The sequence below is a fragment of the Anolis sagrei genome, chromosome 6 (genome assembly GCF_037176765.1).
Source record: "Anolis sagrei isolate rAnoSag1 chromosome 6, rAnoSag1.mat, whole genome shotgun sequence".
Classification (NCBI taxonomy): domain Eukaryota; kingdom Metazoa; phylum Chordata; class Lepidosauria; order Squamata; family Dactyloidae; genus Anolis; species Anolis sagrei.
Window position 1 is genome coordinate 75,312,299 of NC_090026.1, and position 20,840 is coordinate 75,333,138.

Sequence of the window (20,840 nt, forward strand, 5' to 3'; positions counted from 1 at the left end):
CAAGACTGTTGCCATCATGTCACCATGGAGAAGCCACAGGGTGTTCACAAATTCCTCTTTGTACAACCCTAGGTGGATGAAGAAATACCATGGAAAAAGGATGCCATATATTATGTTTCTAGTCAATGCAGCCTGGGAGACAGGCAACTAGTCTATGGATTCCACCGCTGCTCTCTTGTTCATGAAAGGCATATGCTCACCCATCATCTATGACCCTTCCAAAAAGGAGAACCCACTGTGTATGTTCTGTTAGATCTGAGACCATGGTTGTTAGTACTTTGTAATTCCAGTATTATTTTCAATGAGAATACAAACTAAATGTAAAAAGAGTACATGCGTCATATCCAACCATTAATTTCTATGCTGGAAAAAACACGACTACTGAAGAGTTCTTTAAGGCACTTTATTGTTACAGACATTGGCGCTTGAAATGTCAGGCACAAAAATATAGCACCAATCTTTCCAAAAACAATGACAAAAAATACAGCAACATTCCTGCTTCACAGAACTCATAGTCTAGAGCAGTGATGGCGAACCTTTTAGAGACCGAGTGCTCAAACCCAGGGGGAGGGGGGTTGGGTACTTTGAGGGGGGGAGGTGAGCAGTGTAGACAAGTGAGCAAGTGGGAAGGGGGGAAAACAAGTGTGTGGGGGCAGGGATATGAGTGATGGCACGCATACCATGAGAGAGGGTGGTGCATGCCATAGGTTTGCCACCACTGATCTAGAGATTACAGATTAAACAACAGGGTCAAAAAAAGACGAGTGGCCCACTTCTTTGCTACAATAGCCAAATTTTCACAAGACAGCAAGAAAAGCTTTCCAAAATTCTTATATAAACATTATCACCTGGTAATGACTGCGTATCAAGCTGTGGTTGAGGGTGCAGAAATAAGAGTCAGTACAAATGTTGGCAGTGAAACAGAAGTTGGTCTTGTCAACAATTGCCTGTGTAACTAAACTCACACACAGAATTACAATAAATAACTCTTTGTACCGTAACAATCACAACCATGTATTCCATGCTAAAACATCAAAATCTGCTATCCTGCAAGGAAGCTGCTCTGGCATACCTGAGTATAGACTCTGGTCTACTAACTCATTTTTATTACATGAGTAATAAAAATTAATACTGAAATAAATGAAAATACTTGAATAACAGGAATCAGTCAGGCAACTGAAGATATGCTTACAGGGCTGGTGTTGCAATCCTACATAGGCTTATCTGGAAATAAGTATCACTGAAGTTAGTGAGGCTGACTGCAGATCTTAAAAAAAAAAAACATTAAAACCTACAGACATGTAAAAGACACACTTCCACTTCAAATAAGACCAGGATCAAGGTAAGGGTGGATTATTTGCAGCTGTTGGATTCAGCCCAAATATTCTGTGACCTGAATGGGACAGGAATGGCCAATTGTGGCTGTCCAGATGTTGGAATGCAACTCCTATCGACCTAAGACAATATTGATCATGTTGATGGAATATGCAAGTGCAATCCCAAAATATCTGAAGCGTTACATATTCCTCTCCTGCACCTGAAAGTTGTTCAGGCCATACGAAACCACCATGCCCAATTAGCTGTCGTTTAAGGAAACAAATATAGAATTGCTGTACGTCTGATCAATGAATTACAAGCTAGTTTAACATATCCTCAACCGAAGCAGACTGCTAACAGGACCCATATATGAACAGTAGATTCTCAGTTAACTGTAACTGAAGTAAAAGGAATTCTCAAGTAACTGGAAAAAAATCAGAGAAATAATACTGCTTTTACAAACCTGTTTTTGTAATACTGAGTGACATTACATTAAGACTGTCTTTATTTGTTTCTACTGTATTTCAATACTAATATCAAACCAATACAGAGTTCATGGTATGATATAGTATTGGGCCTATTTTGTTTGTTTGGTTGCATACTGCATTTACACTCACACAAATGATCAGCCACTGCCAGAAGGGACAAAGAGTTTCATCTATGCTGATGATTATGCCATCACAGCTCAAGCAGGGAGCTTTGAAATATCTAAACAGAAGCTCTCAGAAGCTTTAGGTGCTCTTGCTGCCTATTATAGAGAAAACCAGCTGATTTCTAATCCATCTAAAATGCAGATGTGTGCTTTTCATCTCAATAACAGACAAGCATCTCAAGCTCTGAGGATTAGCAGGGAAGGAATCCCACTGGAGCATTGCAGCACACCCAAATATCTGGGAGTTGCTCTGGACCATGCTCTGACTTACAGGAAGCACTGCTTGAATACCAAGCAAAAAAGTGGGCGCTAGAAATAATATCATACGAAAGCTGACTGGTACAACCTGGGGATCACAACCAGATACAGTGAAGACATCTGCTCATTGTGGGATGTATGCCCAGTGTGACATACATCTCACAATACTAAAACAGTGGATGTGTTCTTAATGAGACATGCTGTATTATCACAGGATGTCTACGCCCTACACCAATGGAGAAATTATACTGTTTAGCCGGTATTGCACCACCTGACATCCGTCGGGAAGTAGCAGCCAGTAATGATAGGACGAAGGCATTGACACTTCTGGCCTATCTCTGTTCGGATATCAGTCAGCAAGCCAACACCTTAAATCAAGAAACAACTTTCTAAGACCTACAGAGAAACTCGCAAGAACACCTCGGCAAGCGAGAGTCCAAAAGTGGCAGGCTAAAACCCGGAACCTCAATCAGTGGCTGATACCAGATGATAAACTCCCCCCTTGGCACACAGAAGACTGGAAGACTTGGAAGGCGCTGAACAAGACTGAGCTCTGGCACCACAAGATGCAGAGCTAACCTTAAGAAATGGGGCTACATGCGATTGTGGAGAAGAGCATATCACAGACCACCTACTCCAATGCAGTCTAAGCCCTACTACATGCACAATGGAGGACCTTCTTACAGCAACACCAGGGGCACTCCAAGTGGCCAGCTTCTTGTCAAAGGACATTAGTACAATGCCAAGTTTTTAAACTTTGCGGTTTTTAAATACATTTTAACTGTATTCTCAATTTGCTTCTGACACGATAAACAAATAAGGCCTATTTTGAATAGTAGCTCTCAAGCAACCAAAATTGAATGTACCTGGCATTTACCAATCCGCATGGCTGAAAGTCTACTATATGTATTTCTTATTGCTACTGTTCTAAACTAGCGAAGGTTGGAGGGATACGGATTATTACAGATCTGTTGGTTGGTAGATGAATAAATTGATTACAGCATTACTCATACTACTTGTCAGAGGCAAGATTCATGTGTCTGGATTCTGGACGTTTTGTGAAACAAGAAACCACAAATTAGCTTCTCCAAGAGCTGTTCCTGGCAAACAGACAAATTGTTTTTGAGTTAGCCACTTTTCTAAAATCCAACTCCACTGCATTTTCTTTCAATAGTGAATGCAGAAAACAAGCAACTTGCCAGTTTTCTCTCAACATATCCCAATGTATCACTCGCTCTCCTAATCTTATTGTGGACATGCAATCAAGGCCTCGGCAAAGTACTAAAAAAAAATCTTGATCTGTTGGTATCAGATATATTAGAATCACAAATGTCTACGTTTTATCTAGGGATAAAAGTAATGCAGATAGATGTATCTGCATTATTTACAGTGCAATTCTGTATGCGTCTGCCCAGAAATATGTTCCAACAAGTTCAATGACACTTACTCTGAGCCAGGAAAACATAGAGATTGCGACCTCAATATTAAATGCTAGCAGCTGAAATGTTTATTTTTAATCCAAGTATTTTTTTTAATAAAAATATATTGCTTATAAATAATAGAGCAGCCTTCCAAAATTGTATAAGAATAGTTATAATTTTCATTTACTTTGTTCGTTTTTTTGCAGGATTTTTTTTGTCCAGTTATTTGTCAAAGAACATTTTCAGAGTGTCTTGCAAAAATATATTTATTCTCTTCTATTCACATGTTTATGTTTTACCTAGATCAGTGGTTCTCATCCTGTGGGTCCCCTGATGTTTTGGCCTTCAACTCCCAGAAATCCTAACAGCTGGTAAACTGGCTGGGATTTCTGGGAGTTGAAGGCCAAACACCTGGGGATCCACAGGTTGAGAACCACCGAATTAGACTCTGACACATTTGGCTGCTGCCTGTATGAAGCTGGGTAATTGTTCAAACATTTCAATGGTTAGATGTTTCATTACAAAAAAAGCAGATTTAAGTTGTGGGGAAAACTCACAGGATAGTTCAGGTGTCTTCTGAGCAAGCGGAAGAAAGATCTGAGGTATTTCTAACACCTGAGCTAAAAGTGACATATAAAGCCCTTTCTACATTGCCATATAAAATCCAGATTATCTGCTTTGAACTGGATTATATGGCAGTGTATATAATCCAGTTCAAAGCTTTCTCTGCTTTGATAACCTGGATTATATGGCAGTGTAAAAGGGGCCTGAGACAGAAAGGAACAATGTTGGGTAATTCGTTTTAAAAACTTATATTTTTTCAGTTGTTCAGTCACTGTGTTCCACCATCCACTGCCAGGAGGTCATCAAGATATTCTATTACTTCGCCCTAAAACAAAACACAACAGAAAATAGGTTAATTCTCATTTTTAAATGAGAAGTAAAACTATCTCATAAAGTCTTAAATCTAGCATTATATACGACTTTGTTTACTAAATACCTAATTTATAAATTTATTGGTTTACAGTACTTAGAATCTGCCCTTCTCACCCTGAAGGGGACTCAGAGCAGATCACAAAACACATATACAGCAAACATTTAATGCCGATTATACAATGACAAGATAGACAACAGATAGAGGTATATTTAGGCTTTTTCTCATAATTTCTCATAATTCGGCATCTTTTGAAGTCTGTGCTCGGTCCCTTATTCATTGCTCGATCCAAAGATATAAGCAGAAGGCAATGCTTATTTTCATGCTGTGAAAAGCCCCAACAATTCATTTCTGGTTGTTTTCCATTCAGTTGGCAACTATAGCAACTGATTTCTCCCTGAAGTCCGTATTTATATGAATATGGTGTTCTTCTTGGGCCTGGAAGGGATCTGAGATTTTGTTACTATTAAAACCCTGACAAAAAGCAGATATGGGTAGCAGAATTGGCCTGGGGCATCTTGATGCCCATGGCAAAAATGGTGCCCCATGCCTTATTGAGAAGTCCAATGTATTAGAGACAGCAAGGAATATCATGGACAGATTCTGTGGAACACACTATTGTAGTCTCCAATGAAGGAAAACAATCCGGGCACTCAGGAGGAACAATTTGGGCCCCTTGTACACTGCCATACAATATCCAGATTATCGGCTTTGAACTGGATTATATGGCAGTGTGGACTCTATAATATAATATAATATATTGTATATACATATAATATTAATAATATTATAATGTAATGCAAAATACTACTACTACTAATAATAATATGATATTATAATTATATATTTACATTACATGTAATATTACTAATAATATTACAGTATAATGGTATAGTACAATATAGTAATATTTAATACTGATATTGTGCTATGCTAATAATATAATATATTGTATGTATATATACCTTGTAAGCCGCTCTGAGTCCCCTTCAAGGTGAGAAGGGCGACATATAAATGTCGTAAATAAATAAATAAATAAATAAACAAATATGTATAATCCGGTGAATTTCGACTTTGATAATCTCGATTACATCGCAGTGTAGAAGGGGCTTCAGTTTCACAATCTGAGCTTCCTCAGATCTACTCTTTTTCATGGAGAACTCAGGCACCATCTACACTGCAACATAAAATCCAGATTATCTGATTTGAACTAAATTATCTGACAGTGTAGATTCATATCATCCAGTTCAAAGCAGATAATGTGAGTTATCTGATAATCTGGATTATATGACAGTGTAGAAGGGGCCAAAATATAGTGGTATTATTCACCTAGTTCTGGGGTTGTACTAGTAACAGAATTCCCATGACTAATTATGATCTAAAACTAATCTCTTAGTAATTGAATTACTACTGGTTAGAGAAGATGAATGGGATGACAGCCTATTGGAGAAGGGCTTGTTGGAGTTTCTACATAACTGGGAAGAAGTTTCAACAGCTCTACAGGAAAGATGTTTGCTTTGCTTTCAGGTTAGTTGAAGTCTTTCAATTTATTGGACAAACAAACAGACTTACTGCCAAATATTATTTACTTTCCTGGTAATTACAGTTTGCTGTAACAGAAATTACCTTCAAAACACTGTAGATTTCAGCAAGTGGAATGAATGATAACCAGGATCCTTTCCAAATGAGTGAAAAAACACTCATGTTCTTATTTAACAGTGGATTTATTGCTTCCTCATATCACAAAACAAATGCAAAGGGAAAATGGCCAATTTTTCTTCATGTTTCCAAGAATGTTATTGCAATGGGGTGACCTACTTCTTCTTGAAGCTACACACCATAAGACACTCTGGTATCTCCACATCAGTAATGCTGTTTTCTCCAATGTAATTGACTACAATAATTGTTGCTTTAACTGGAAATTCAGGGGGCAACTGAAGGTTTTTTAGGAGTTAGCACAACCATAACTCCTTCCCAGCCCTATTCTATGAAGAAAAACCATTGACATAGGGATACTGTTGAAAACAGTAGTCCCTCCTCCCCTCTGATGTAGTAATCATTTTGTAGTAATCATTACAAAAGAGAGCAACTGATTAATTATACAAAATTAATTATTCACAACTAACTGATTTAGCTAATCACAAAGAAAAGTGCTGCTTATCCATTACTGTAAATTAGAACTGAGGGGCAATGCAGCAACTCTACTAACTCATCACAACTAACTTCTACTGTCTTCTAACATCCATTACTTTTGATTTAGACAATGACATCTGTCTATTTTACTTACTTCGTCATCATCCATCACGTGCTCTTTGGAAAATTCATACATTTCTTTCTGGAGTGTTGTTACGTTGTAGTACCGAACTGCTTCCTTGAAAAACAGCAACACGAAAATAAAATTATTATTATTATTGTTGTTGTTATTATTATTATTAAATGGATACAATGACTCAGCAAGGCTGCAGTTCAATGTAAGCAGGCATGCCTGTTGCTTATTAACATCTCAGTCTGAGAGAGCTATCAGTGTGAGTGAAGCCTCTCTGTGTGAGAGAACATCTCAGTGGGAGAAAAGGCCTCTGTGTTAGTTTGCCTCAGTGGGAGAAAGGTCTCAGTCTGTGATAAGGTTCTCAGTGTGAGGTAGGCCTTAGTCTGTGAGGTAGGCACAGCAACCGTAATGTACACCTTTTTGGAACACATAACAGAGAGTGCACTTATAGCTGCTATGCATTACATTAGCCAGCAAATACTTTTTTTGTTTCAGGGTTTTGAACATTGGGCTAAATAGGCGAGCCAAGTATATGCACGTAAGCCTCAGAAAGAGCTGACCTCAACCCATCTTTCCCATGCAAATGAGCTTTGCTTAATTTGTTTGCAGATTCAGCCCAAATGTATCAAGGGAATTTCCTACTGGGTTTGTATAGGTTAGCTGATAACAGATAAATCCTGAATGGAAGGAGGAATCTATGCAAATTGGGCTGACAGTGCTTTGAAGCCTTCTTCTAACCTTCATGCCGAAGAGCACTGTTCAGGAATGTCTGCTTCCTTTCTAACTGTGAGAGCTGTTCAGCAGTGGAACTCTCTGCCCTGGAGTGTGGTAGAGGCTCCTTCTTTGGAGGCTTTTAAACAGAGGCTGGATGGTTTTCTGTCAGGAGTGCTTTGAATGTGGTTTTCCTGCTTCTTTTATGGTTTTAACAGTTAATTGTTTATTTTTTTATACTGTTTATATTATATGTAATTGTTTTTGACTGTATTTTATCTTGTAGGGCATTGAATGCCAAATGTAAACCGCCTTGAACCGCCTCCGGGCTGAGAGGGGTGGTATACAAGTATAGTAAATAAGTAAATAAATTTTTGGCAGGGTGTTGGATTGGCTGGTCCGCAAAGTCTCTTCCAACTCTATGATTCTATGATCCTGCCCACATTTAACCCTTGTGTATATAATAAGCAGTGAAACAGGGCTCTCGGGTCCGAATGTGCAACTTAGTACTACAAAAGCGATATACAGATGATATACATTTCACTTACAGGCCGCGGCTGGAAGTCTTCATCTGTGAGTCCCCACTTGTCTTTGTGATATTGATAATAGACTAGATTCTGTTTCATCACTTCATCTTTCTGGTCGAAGAGCATATAGCTGGCAACGCATGGTGCTGCATTCTTCAAATCATTCACTGGATTGACATTAAATAAAATGACATTACAATCTCTGGAGGAGGTTATAAAAGCAGAGAATCTGAACTGCAGAATTTGAAATTGTAGATCACGCTTGGAATGCATGGCATGCAAGGCATCTATTTATGCAGGCCCCTCATACACATGTATAAGTTTTAGACTTGACAGGGATGGACAACCTTCCCATGTTTCAAAGCTGTGTGCATATTCCACCAGACTTATAGGGCCACATATTCCCTTCATGCTCCCTAAGATAAGCATTCTAATAACTATTATCTTTCTCACAGTCCTTAGTAGGCACAAGTCTTTTTTATTTTTTGAAAAATCAGGGTGACATGCACAATAAATTCCACGTATGAACCTCACTTTCTTTCTTATATCTCTCTGCATCTTTCCAATTTTCTATGCAATGGTGTTGACACTACTTCAACACAAGGTTTAGTTGGTGGTCCTTGGTAACTACTGCTTACTATTGTTTGTGTGACTGTTGAAATGGAAGAGATTTTGGGATGATATAAATCAGACATTTGTAATTGTTATCATGCGACTACTACTATAATTTTAAAGAGCCAGTATACGGAACATGTTTTAATATTTATATTGGAAAGGGCTTATTGTACTTTTAAAGGTTATATATTACGTCATGGCCTATGGCTAGTACAATAAACAATTCAATTCAACTACTGCTTACTATTGTTTGTGTGACTGTTAATATTTTCTGCATGCAGCCAATGAACAAAATGGATGTGTTCGTGCATGAAGATGATTTATTTGTTTGGTGTTTGCAAAATCAAGAGAAAATTATAGTAAATGATAGTACAGACAGGGGACATGAGAGAAGGATCGTAACACATCTGGGTGTCCCCTGGGCAACGTCTTTATAGACAACCAGAAGTGACTAGCAGCATGCAACTCTATATACTTTCAGGAACACCTCAGCAAGCGAGAGTCCAAAAGTGGCAGGCTAAAACCCAGAACCTCAAGCCATGGCTGATACCAAATGAGAGACTCTCTCCTGGGCACACAGAAAACTGGGCGACTTGGAACACTCTGAACAGACTGCGCTCTGGCACCACAAGATGCATAACTAACTTTACGAAATGGGGCCACAAAGTGGAGTCCACAAAATGTGAGTGTGGAGAAGAGCAAAACCACAGAGCAGAGCACCTATTACAATGCAGTCTGAGCCCTGCCACGTGCACAGTGTAGGACCTTCTTATAGCAACACTAGAGGTACTCAAAGTGACCAGCTTCTGGCCAAAGAACATTTAGTCTAATGCCAAATTTTAAAACTTTGTTTATGTTTTTAAATACATTACAACTGTACCCTCGGTTTGCTTCTGACATCTATATAAATAAAAATGTAATGTTCGTTTGTGAGATTAACTTAACTCAAAAACCACTGGACGAATTGACACCAAATTTGGACACAATACACTTATCAGGCCAATGAGTGACCATCACCCATAAAAACACTAGAAAACACTGCAGAAGAGACTTAAAAAGCAAGAAAAAAAACCCAACAACATTACAACGCATGTGCAATATATACGCAAACACACATATATACACATATAAACAAATATACACACACACAAAGCACATATACACAGACTGGGCCACAGCAACACATGGCCAGGGACAGCTAGTGATAAATAAGTAAAAATAAATAGTACAGACAGGACATTTTAGAATAAAGCTTATTACTTACACTTATAATAGGCAAACTGCAAGTAGTGGTACATTGTGGCCACAAATTTCTCCACAACATAGCCTCCTATGATGGGTGTCAGATCGATTTCACACTTCAGTTTGCACTCAAGAACTTCAGTGTAATGATCTTTAAAAACAACAACAAAACAATATTTTCAGTATTATGCCACTATGTCTTAAATTCGGTTCAATGTGTGACACTTGTACAAACCATGACCCTAAATTTCAAAAGCGTTCATACTTGTGGCTCTAAACCAGGCATACAAAAAACTTAAGTCCTCCAAGTATTTCGGACTTCAACTTTCACAATTGTGGGAGTTGAAATCCAAAACACCTGGAGGGCCGAAGTTTGCCATACCTGCTTTAAACTGCAATCAGTGACTAATCTATGGCCCTCAAACATTGCTGGACTTTAATTCCCACCAGTGTAGCCAATAGTGAAGAGAATAGTGGGACTTGCAGTCTAACAAGCTACACATTCTTGCTTGTTCAGTATCTGAATGGAGAAAACTTTCAAGGTAAAATACTGCATGTGCAATGACTGTGTAATATTCTCAACAAAATTACACTTGTTTGTAGTGCCACCTACAGGTACTGAGAATTCAAACCTCTGAATTTATGGATTCAAGTAAACCTTGATTTTAACTGTGTTACTATAAGTTTTTCGGGCTGTATGGCCATGTTCCAGAAGCATTTTCTCCTGATGTTTCGCCCGCATCTATGGCAGGCATCCTCAGAGATGTCATAGATGTGGGTGAAACATCAGGAGAGAATGCTTCTGGAACATGGCCATACAGCCAGAAAACTCGCAGCAAACAAGTGATTTTGGCCATGAAAGCCTTCAACAACACATATAATTTCAGTTTTAGTGGGAAATACCAACAGGTTATCCATCTATTGAACTAAATAAGCAGCAGATATATTTGATACTGCCATATATGTTGTGAGCCCGCTTCTATTTCCAAGTTATATTTCTACTATGTAATTCTGCATATTTCCCATTTACAAGTGTTAGTCAAAAACAAATCTCTAAATAGCATATATCAATTAGATAGCTTTAGGAGATCCAAGTAATCGTTGAAAAAAAAAGTCCTTTCCATCTTTAGAATAAAGCTGATCACTCACCTGCTATGGAGAGGTAAAACTCTTTAAAGTCCTTGATCTCTCGAGGGCCTTCACAGGCAGCTATGCAATCGTAATAGGCTTTGTAGAAATCTGGGAGCGCCAGTTCCATATCTGTGATGGAAGTCTTCCAATTTTCTCCATTGTATGCTCTTACCGCCCTGACAAAGAGTGTCTGAAGAAGAAGAGATCGCCGTAAGTCATATGAGTTGAATGACAGTATAAGACTTGTGTGTCTTTTAGCAAAAGAGTGATGAATGACTTGCTTTCAACCACCACATTGTTAAGTGTTGTTAGACATGAACAAGTTCTTGATCAGGGTTGGGCATCTCAGGCCCGAGGGCTTAATCTTGTGTTCCTGGTGTGCCAAATTCAGTTGCTGGCTGTTCCCCAGAAAGCCACACCATCTTCCCAATATAAAAGAATGAAACATCTCTCCTAAGTGGCTTGTTGTGATGTCCTTACAGTAACTCTATCATGGAGTTTTCTGAGGCGACGAGTGTGGGACTAGACAGAAATATTCAAAATTAACTAGGTAGTTTTAATTACAAAAACGTGACTCAGACACTGAAAGGGTTAAATTGATACAAAGACTCTGCAATATAAGTGGGTGTGCCTGTAGCTTAGTAGCCCTCAGTCTGTGGGAGGTCTTTGAGGGAGAAGGGCCTCAGTGTGTTAGTATGCCTCAGTATGAGAAGGTCTCAGTGTTAGTTCGCCTCAGTGTATGATGTCATGTATCATGTTCTGCAGTTGATTGTGGTTGGTGGTGGTAGGCCTAACAGTTGGTGATGGAAGAGTTAATGTAAGTCTTAGTTCTAAAGGGTTGAGTAATCTGTAAGAGTTCATGGGTGAAAGCAATTAAGGGTGGAGGTATGCAAGAGATAGGTTGCAGTTGGTTGTTTCTGGATATAATGAGCTAGCTTTGGGACTGATCTTCAGGAGAAAAGTACTGTATATACTCGAATATAAGCCGACCCGAATATAAGCCGAGGCACCTAATTTTACCACAAAAAACTGAGAAAACGGATTGACTCGAATATAAGCCAAGAGTGGGAAATGTAGCAGCTACTGGTAAATTGCAAAATAAAAATATATACCAGTTAAATTACATTAATCGAGGAATCAGTAGGAACTAACACTGAGGCCTTCTCATACTGAGGCATACTAACACACTGAGGCCCATCTCCCACATAGACCTCTCACAGACTGAGGGCTACTAAGCTACAGGCACACCCACATTGAGTCGCCTGTTAAGGGCTGAAAAATGCGGTATAGAAATAAAGCAAATAAATAAATATATATTTTTGAATATTTACAAAAATGGTAATTTTAGATAAGACCGTCCAACTCTGATTAAATGATTATTTACCTTCTTCAATGTAAATGTGCTTATGTATCCTTCCAATAATAATAAAGAGACTAACATAACAAATGTAATAATAACAATAATAAAAAGAGTAAAATAATGAATGTAGCAATAACAACAATTATACAGTAAAATAATAAATGTATAATAAGAGTAAAATGATAAATGTAATAATAATAAATAGAAAAAATAATAAATGAAATAATAATAATAATAATAATAATAGAATAAAATAATAAATAACCTTGACTCGGGCATAAGCCAAGGGAGACTTTTTCAGCCTAAAAAAGGGCTGAAAAACTAGGCTTATACTTGAATATATACAGTATTTGTTTTATTTTGGTGGTAGATGCTGCTGGTTTTCCCCCAGGTTTGTGGATTTTTGGTATCCTGATCTGTCTTCTGTACTCTTGGAACCCTGGAACCTTGCATCTCTGGACTGGCTGCTTACTACGGTATAGACCAGCGGTACTCAAACTAAGACCCGGGGGCCAGATACGGCCCTCCACGGTCATTTACCCGGCCCTCGCTTAGGGTCAACCTGAAATGACTTGAAAGCACACAACAACAACAACAACAATCCTATCTCATCAGCCAAAAGCAGGCCCACACTTCCCATTGAAATACTAATAAGTTTATATTTGCTAAAATTGTTCTTCATTTTAATTATTGTATTGTTTTTAAGTGTTTTTTGCACTACCAATAAGATATGTGCAGTGTGCATAGGAATTCATTCATGTTTTTTTTCAAATTATAATCCGGCCCTCCAACAGTTTGTGGGACTGTGACCTGGCCCTGTTTAAAAAGTTTGAGGACCCCTGGTATAGACTCTTGATCCCTGGACTTGCTCATTGAACTCTCGGCATTTGACCACTGGACTGGACCCTTTGACTACGGTGTAGTTTTTGCTATCAGTTTTTGTTTATTCTGTGACTGAGTGCTATCTTTATGTTTTATATTTTGGACTATTATAACAGCCAGAAAGTAAATGCTATTTTAATTAAACTGTTTAATACAAACTGGGTGTTTGGTTCATCTCTACCTGAATAAGGTGCTAGGCCTACCTCCACCAACCACCATCAACTGCAGAACAAACCGCCTTGAGTCTCCGGTAAGGCTGAGAAAGGCGGTATACAAGTATAGTAAATAAATAAACAAACATGATACATGACACGTCAGTTCTGAGAGCCCTCAGTGTGACATGTGACAGGGCCTCAGTTGGAGAAAGGCCTTAGTGTTAGTAGGCCTCAGTATGAGAAGGCTTGGTGCAAGAAGCTTCTGTGAGAGAAGCCCCAAGTTGAAGGCCTTGAGTGTAAACCTCCAGTGTGAAGGCTGCTGCGCGTGAAAAGCTCCTGTGTGAGGCTCCTGTGTAAGTTCGGTGTGAGAAGAAACTCAGTGAGAGCAAAGCTGTTTATCTGCATGAGAAAGAAGCCCAGTGTGGAAGCAAAGAAGGAAGTATAACGAACTTTATTTGTATTATAGAAACCTTGATCTTGTAAATAGTGCAACCACATTATTTTGTTATAAAGAAAAACCTCCTATGGAAAAGATAGCATTGGTCTCTGTGTTTTTGTTCTTTTTATCATTTTGGGCTACTGATGCTGGATCACGCTGCTGTTGATAAGTTACTTTGTTGTACATTTATGAGAAGGGTCTTTTGTTCATAAGCCCACTCGCCCAACAGGACTTGCCCAAGATTGCTGCCATTCATGGCTGAAAGGGGATTCAAACCCTGTTCTCAAGAGTCTAGTCCAATGCTCACATCACTATGCCACACTAGCAATTGTTACATTAAATATCCTGGTGTTTGGGGTTTCTGCCCACCAGTGAAATCCAACCCCTAAGAATTTCTCCAAAATTTAAATAAGCCTTCAGACTGAAATAATTTTTCCACCCTTGACTCGGGCACATGGACTTCCTCTTCAGATGGTGAACCATAGCAGCTTCTTTTGAGGCAGCATACGGTTCTGACAAAATGAGGCATTTATTGACCATTTTATCAGACAAGATGGGAAAGAGATAAGATGTCATGTAATGGAATGGACTAATCATTTTGTCCACCTAATCAGATCACAAGGACTGAAATAGATCTCAGGAAACCTGATCAGATCGGGCACTAGACTCGTGATCAGACACTATGGTAATGGTAGCATCGGGTTCTGGGTGAATATGACTCATTACGCTCATTAAGTGCGTCATGATGTTGGAGTTCAGTCTGTGATTGTATTTCAGGATCAGGGTGCTTTGGATGAGGGAAGTGATGCCAATGAATTTCACTAAGGCAATGGTTTGGTCAATGATACTGATGCAGAGAAGGACCAGGAGACCCCTGTGCAAAGTGTAGTTTCTCATGAGAATGTCCCTGAAGGGTGTGGGGATGATAGTGTATTCCATGAATTGCTACCAGAGGGTTCCCAGGATTTGGGGCTTGAAAACAACTGGGCACCTGGCCCAGCTGCGAGATTTAATGAGCAAATAGATAGGCGAGAGGAAATTAGTCAAAACAGACAGGCCGAACAGTGCCTTTGGCGTACTGGCAGGCTCTGATAGAAAAACATAAGGGGATCTCAAGTAAAACGAAACCAATTCTTGAGTGCGTGGAATAGCTTTACGAGGGGATAAAAGTTCCATGTATGGGAAATATAGTCAGATGAAGCATCGTTAGATTCAAGTATAGTTCTCATCCTTTCTTTCATGGAAGCTTTGCTTGGAAGATTCTTGTCTAAGTATTTCTTTTTCATGGAATGTATGAATGCGTACTCATGCCTTGTATTAATGTTTCCTGTTTTCCTGAATTATATTAGAGAAGTGTGGACTTTGTTTTTATGGACTTTGCTGAACTTTACTCTGGACTATTTTGCTCCTGCTTATCTTCTTACCTAATTGGATTTACCTATTTCTTTAAAGTGTTTTTTACTTGCTGCTTTTTAATTATCTTCAATTAAAGGATTGTTTTCCAATCAACGGTGTGGTGTTTACAGTCAGAGGGCTTTTCCTGTCCTGGAGTGCAACACATGAAGTGAATTAGGGGAAAAAGTAACGGAGCAGAAAGAGTGTTTGTCCCGTTCCCCCCCAAGAATATGATAAATCAGATAAGAAATGTAAACAAGATGAGACAGATACCTCATACGATTTTGCTTCTAAATCCTTAATATAGTCTTCAGCATCAGGCATGGTTTTGTAGTATGCCATATTCCTTTTCATCATCTCGTCATCGGGATGCTTCAGAAGATACGTGTGGGCTGCTGCAATGGCTTTAGGAAGGTTATTTGCCTAGTCGAAAGGATTGGAGAAACAGTTAAAAAACCCACATTTGAAAATATTACTTATGTTTTAAACATTTTCCCCCAGAAATACACATAGATGGACAAATATCTAAATATCTTTTGACCGAAAACGGGCAACAGCAACGGCATTGTCTGTAGCTTCCAACAATTACTCCTCTGTACATGGGCACAATGGACAAGCATACAGATGCGGAGTTGTCTGTTCTGCTCCACAGTCACACAAGGTGTGGGATTCTTTTAGGTAGTGCCATTTTGTCTTTTGATTTGCCCACTCCACTTCTGAGTCTATTCAGGGACTACTAAACCACACTGGTTCTTTTAGTCAAGAACAACATTGTCAAATACAGACACACATACATTTATGGTTAGTCTTAGTAAAACAAACATCTTGCCACATTAAGGATCTGAGTGAGGGCAAGAAAGGAGTAAAGGAGACAGTGTGAGATATGGATGCTCAGAAAACCTAGACTGGTTCAAGAGTGGGCAGTTCTAGAACAAGAGAACCTATGGCTCTCTGTATTTTGTTATTCAATTCTAGATCCTATCAGTACTAACCAAACTGGCCAATGATGGGGGAAATAGTTCAGCAACAGCTCAAAACTCAAGATTTACCATCCTGGAAGTATATACAAGTATTTATTTATCATGTCAGAAGTGAATTGAGAGCACAGTTATAATGCATTTAAAAATACAAACAACGTTTTAAAAAACTTTAATTGTGCATCCCTGCTTGGCAAAGGGGTTATGATCTATTCCAACTCTGGGATTCTATGAGTAAGGGCTGCCCAGCAGTGCTGCCTCAGAGCATGCTGGCATCTCCTCCTTTGGATGTTTTTAAGCTGGATGGTTATCTGTCGGGAGTGATTTAATTGTGTATCCTTGCTTGGCAAGGGGGTTGGACTGGATGGCCCTTGGAGTCTCTTCCAACTCTGGGATTCTATGAGTAAGAGCTTTCTAACAGTGCTGTGCCAGGGCCTTTCCAGGCAGGCTCTATATCCCAGGATCTGATTCTATGTTTTCTGTTTATCCCAGATTATCTGGCAGTGAGGACTCATATAATCCAATTAAAAGCAGAAAACCTGGGATCAGATCCTGGAATATGGGGTCTGTCTGGAAGTGTCCTCTCAGAGCATGCTGATGTCTCCTCCTTTAGAGGTTTCAAGCTGGGTGGGCATCTGTTGGGAGTGCTTGGATTGTGTGTATCACAGGGGATTGGCCTGGATGGCCCTTGTGGTTCATTCCAAGGTTATGATGCTATTAAAAAACACTTATTTTTCCGAAGGTTTTCATGGCCAGAATCACTGGATTGCTGTGAGTTTTCTGGGATGTATGGCCATGCTTCAGAAACATTCTCTCCTGACGTTTCACCCATCCAGGGCCAGCTATCACAACCAACAAAAGATTCCCCCAGGTAGGAAGTAGCCAGGCTTTGAAGATGCAAAGCCATTCAATGCTAATCAAGGTGGCCAATTGCAACATTCACACATGCCTCCAGCAGAGAAGAGTTCTTTCTCCCACCTTGGACATTCCACAAATATGTAAAACCCACTTGCCTAGTTACCAAGAGACGTCACAACCTCCGAGGATGCCTGCCATAGATGTGGGCAAAACATCAGGAGATAATGCTTCTGGAACATGGCCATACAGCCCGAAAAACTCACAGCAACCCAGTTATTTTTCCAATGGGTGCCCTCCCTAGGGGCTGGGACTCCTGTATTTTATTTCTCTACCATGTTATTTTGCATTTGTTTATTTTATATTCTGTAATTTTGTGTATTTTATTTTGATATTATTTGCTTGTTTGTATTTTATTTTGCTGTATTGTAATTTTGGGCTTGGTCTCATGTTACCTTGGGAGGGCTGACTTGGCCACGGTAGTACACGCTTTGGTTACATCCCGCTTAGACTACTGCAACGCTCTCTACGTGGGGTTGCCTTTGAAGACTGCCCGGAAGCTGCAGCAAGTCCAACGCGCGGCAGCCAGATTACTAACGGGGGCTGGGTACAGGGAGCACACCACTCCGCTGTTACGCCAGCTCCACTGGCTGCCAATTAGCTTCCGAGCACAATTCAAAGTGCTGGTGTTGACCTATAAAGCCCTAAACGACTCCGGCCCTGTTTACCTCTCCGAACGTATTCTCCCCTACGAACCATCAAGATTACTAAGGTCATCTGGAGAGGCCCTGCTCTCGGTCCCACCAGCCTCGCAAGCGCGCCTGGTGGGGACGAGGGACAGGGCCTTCTCGGTGGTGGCCCCGCGACTCTGGAACTCTCTCCCTCTGGAGGTCAGAACCGCCCCATCCATCCTAACATTTAGGAAACGGGTGAAGACGTGGCTGTGGAGTCAGGCCTTTGAGGAATGAGACAACACCATAGGACTCTGGGTGGAAGTTGATGTAGATCCACCTTAATAGGACGACTGACCACTGTAGTTTTATATTTAGTGTATTTTAAAGTTAATGTGTAATTTGTGATATATGATTTTTTAATGAATGTATATGTTTTTATGGCTGTAAACCGGGCTGAGTCCCTCAACGAGGTTGAGAAGCTCGGTATACAAAACTGTGAAATAAATAAATAAATAAATAAATGTTAGCCGCCCAGAGTCTCCTTTGGGGAGATGGTGGCGGGGTATCAATAATAATAATTATTAGCTCTGCAAAAAAGATCAGAAAGACAGAGTTAGGTAAAATTGCTATCAACTGCCAAGGAGATTCTAAGGGTTAACTGGATCCTCTCCTAAAATGTATTTTAACTATTATTAATAACTTCCATTGTTTTTGTTGTGGGAGCAAATTATGGTTCTGTTTAGCATCTTTGGTGCCTGTACTCTGAGGGTACTATTGTGTGCATGTGGTGCTTTTTGTCATGGCCTCTTGGGCCCGTACAATAAACTATTTTGAATTGAATTGAATTGAATTATTATTAAGGTAGGTAAAGGTTGTCCCCTGACATTAAGTCCAGCCATGTCTGGACTTGTCTCCATTTCTAAGCCGAAGAGCCGGCGTTGTCCATAGACACCTCCAAGGTCATGTGGCCAGTATGACTGCACGGAGCACCGTTATCTTCCCGTCGGAGCGGTACCTATTGATCTACTCACATTTGCATGTTTTCGAACTGCTAGGTTGGCAGAAGCTAGAGCTGACAGCGGAAGCTCACGCCGCTCCCCGGAATCGAACCTGTGACCTTTCGGTCAACAAGTTCAGCAGCTCAGCGTTTTAACCCACTGCGTCACCAGGGGCTCCTTATTATTATTAAAGCCAACCTTGGCAAAGATACCAAGAACTAGGAATTCCTGACCCTTGAGTGCTCTAACTGGAAGTCAGCTGTGTCTAGCAGTGCTGCAGAATTTGAAGAGGCACAAATGGAGGGCTGAAGGGAGAACCCTGCCAAGAGGAAGGCGCAGGGCTGCCTTTCAACTGGAAACCTATGTCCTCACTGCGGGAGAACATGCGGATCAAGAACAGGGCTCCACAGCCACCTATACATCCAAAACCAAGACACCAGACTTGACACCACCAGGGGCTCCTTATTATTATTAAAGCCAACCTTAAAGACTGTGGCAAAGATACCAAGAACTAGGAATTCCTAGCCCTTGAGTGCTCTAACTGGAAGTCAGCTGTGTCTAGCAGTGCTGCAGAATTTGAAGAGGCACAAATGGAGGGCTAAAGGGAGAACCCTGCCAAGAGGAAGGCGCAGGGCTGCCTTCCAACTGGAAACCTATGTCCTCACTGCGGGAGAACATGCGGATCAAGAGTAGGGCTGCACAGCCACCTATATATCCAAAACCAAGACACCAGACTTGAAGGCCCATCATCCCGGGGGTAGGAGGGCTAGCCTAAGTAACCTGCAGCCCAGGAGTGCCTTCCCCCTAAGGGTGGGCTGCAAGGAGGGCGCTACCTTGAAGTAGGCGAACTGGAGGAACTTGTAGGGCTCCCGGTTGTGGAACTCCTGCAGCACCTCCCGGCTGGGCTGCGACTGGCGGAAGGCGGGCAGGCCCTGCTTGCAGCGCTTGAGGCACTGCGCGCGCCGGAGCAGGTCGCCGAAGTAGCGCAGCTCGGGGAAGCCCTGGAAGCGGCGCGGGGAGAGGACGCCCTCGCGGGTTCGATCCCCGCCGCCGCCCATTCCCTCCTCTCCCTCTCCTTCCCTTTCTTCTCCCAGGTCCATGCGGGCGGAGCTGCAGTTGAGGTGGCAGAAGGCCTCGCTGTCGCGCAGGAGGCGGTGGAGCCTGAGGCTGACCTCCAAGTAGCTGACGCTCTCGGCCCAGTGCTCGCCGGTGTACTGGTCCAGGCCGTAGCGGTAGGCGGACTCCAGGGGCATCAGCTCGTCCCGGGGGAAGCTGCGGAAGCTGTAGCGCTCGTACTGCGCCCGGATCGGGAGGAAGAAGGAGGAGAAGCAGGAGCAGAGGAAGAGCAGCACCGGCAGACCCATCCCTGCCTCTCTCTCTCTCTCTCGGCGTCCGCACGGAGAGAGCAAGCAAAGACTGACACGCGGCAGAGATCCCTCCTCCGCTTCCTCCCTCCCAAAGTAGGAGGGGAACTTTGGGGGGAAGAAAAGTTTCCAGAGAGACAAAAAAGAAGCTGCACATTCGGAGAAGCAGATTGGTGGGAGATCATCTGAGTTTTGGACACAAATAGGCCAACAAAGGATTCCCCCAGGAAGAAACCAGCCACGCTTTGAAACTGCATGCCATTAAATGCTAATCAAGTTTCCAGAGAGACAAAAAAGAAGCTGCATATTCGGAGAAGCAAATCGGTGGAGATCATCTGAGTTTAGGACACAAATAGGCCAAGAAAGGATTCCCCCAGGCAGAAACCAGCCAAGCCTTGAAATTGCAGGCTATTAAATGCTAATCAAGTTTCCTGAGAGACAAAAAAGAAGCTGCTCATTCAGAGTAGCAGATTGGTGGGAGATCATCTGAGTTTTGGACACAAATAGGCCAACAAAGGATTTCCCCAGGCAGCAACCAGCCAGGCTTTGAAACTGTAGGCCATTAAATGCTAATGAAGTTTCCAAAGAGACAAAAGAGAAGCTGCTCATTCGGAGAAGCAAATTGTTGGGAGATCATCTGGATTTTGGACACAAACAGGCCAACAAA

At 41.1% G+C, this 20,840-nt stretch overlaps 1 protein-coding gene across 1 annotated transcript; it reads right to left on the minus strand.

Moving 5' to 3' along the window:
• Positions 1–389: 389 nt before the first annotated feature.
• On the minus strand, positions 390–20,393 carry CRTAP (cartilage associated protein). The gene is made up of 7 exons (XM_060781747.2): positions 19,643–20,393; positions 15,579–15,728; positions 11,093–11,264; positions 9,966–10,094; positions 8,108–8,253; positions 6,870–6,953; positions 390–4,537 (listed from the first exon to the last, which is right to left on the minus strand). Exons 1-7 carry the CDS (start codon positions 20,171–20,173, stop codon positions 4,481–4,483), a joined length of 1,269 nt encoding a protein of 422 aa, XP_060637730.2. The 5' UTR covers positions 20,174–20,393; the 3' UTR covers positions 390–4,480.
• Positions 20,394–20,840: the final 447 nt, after the last annotated feature.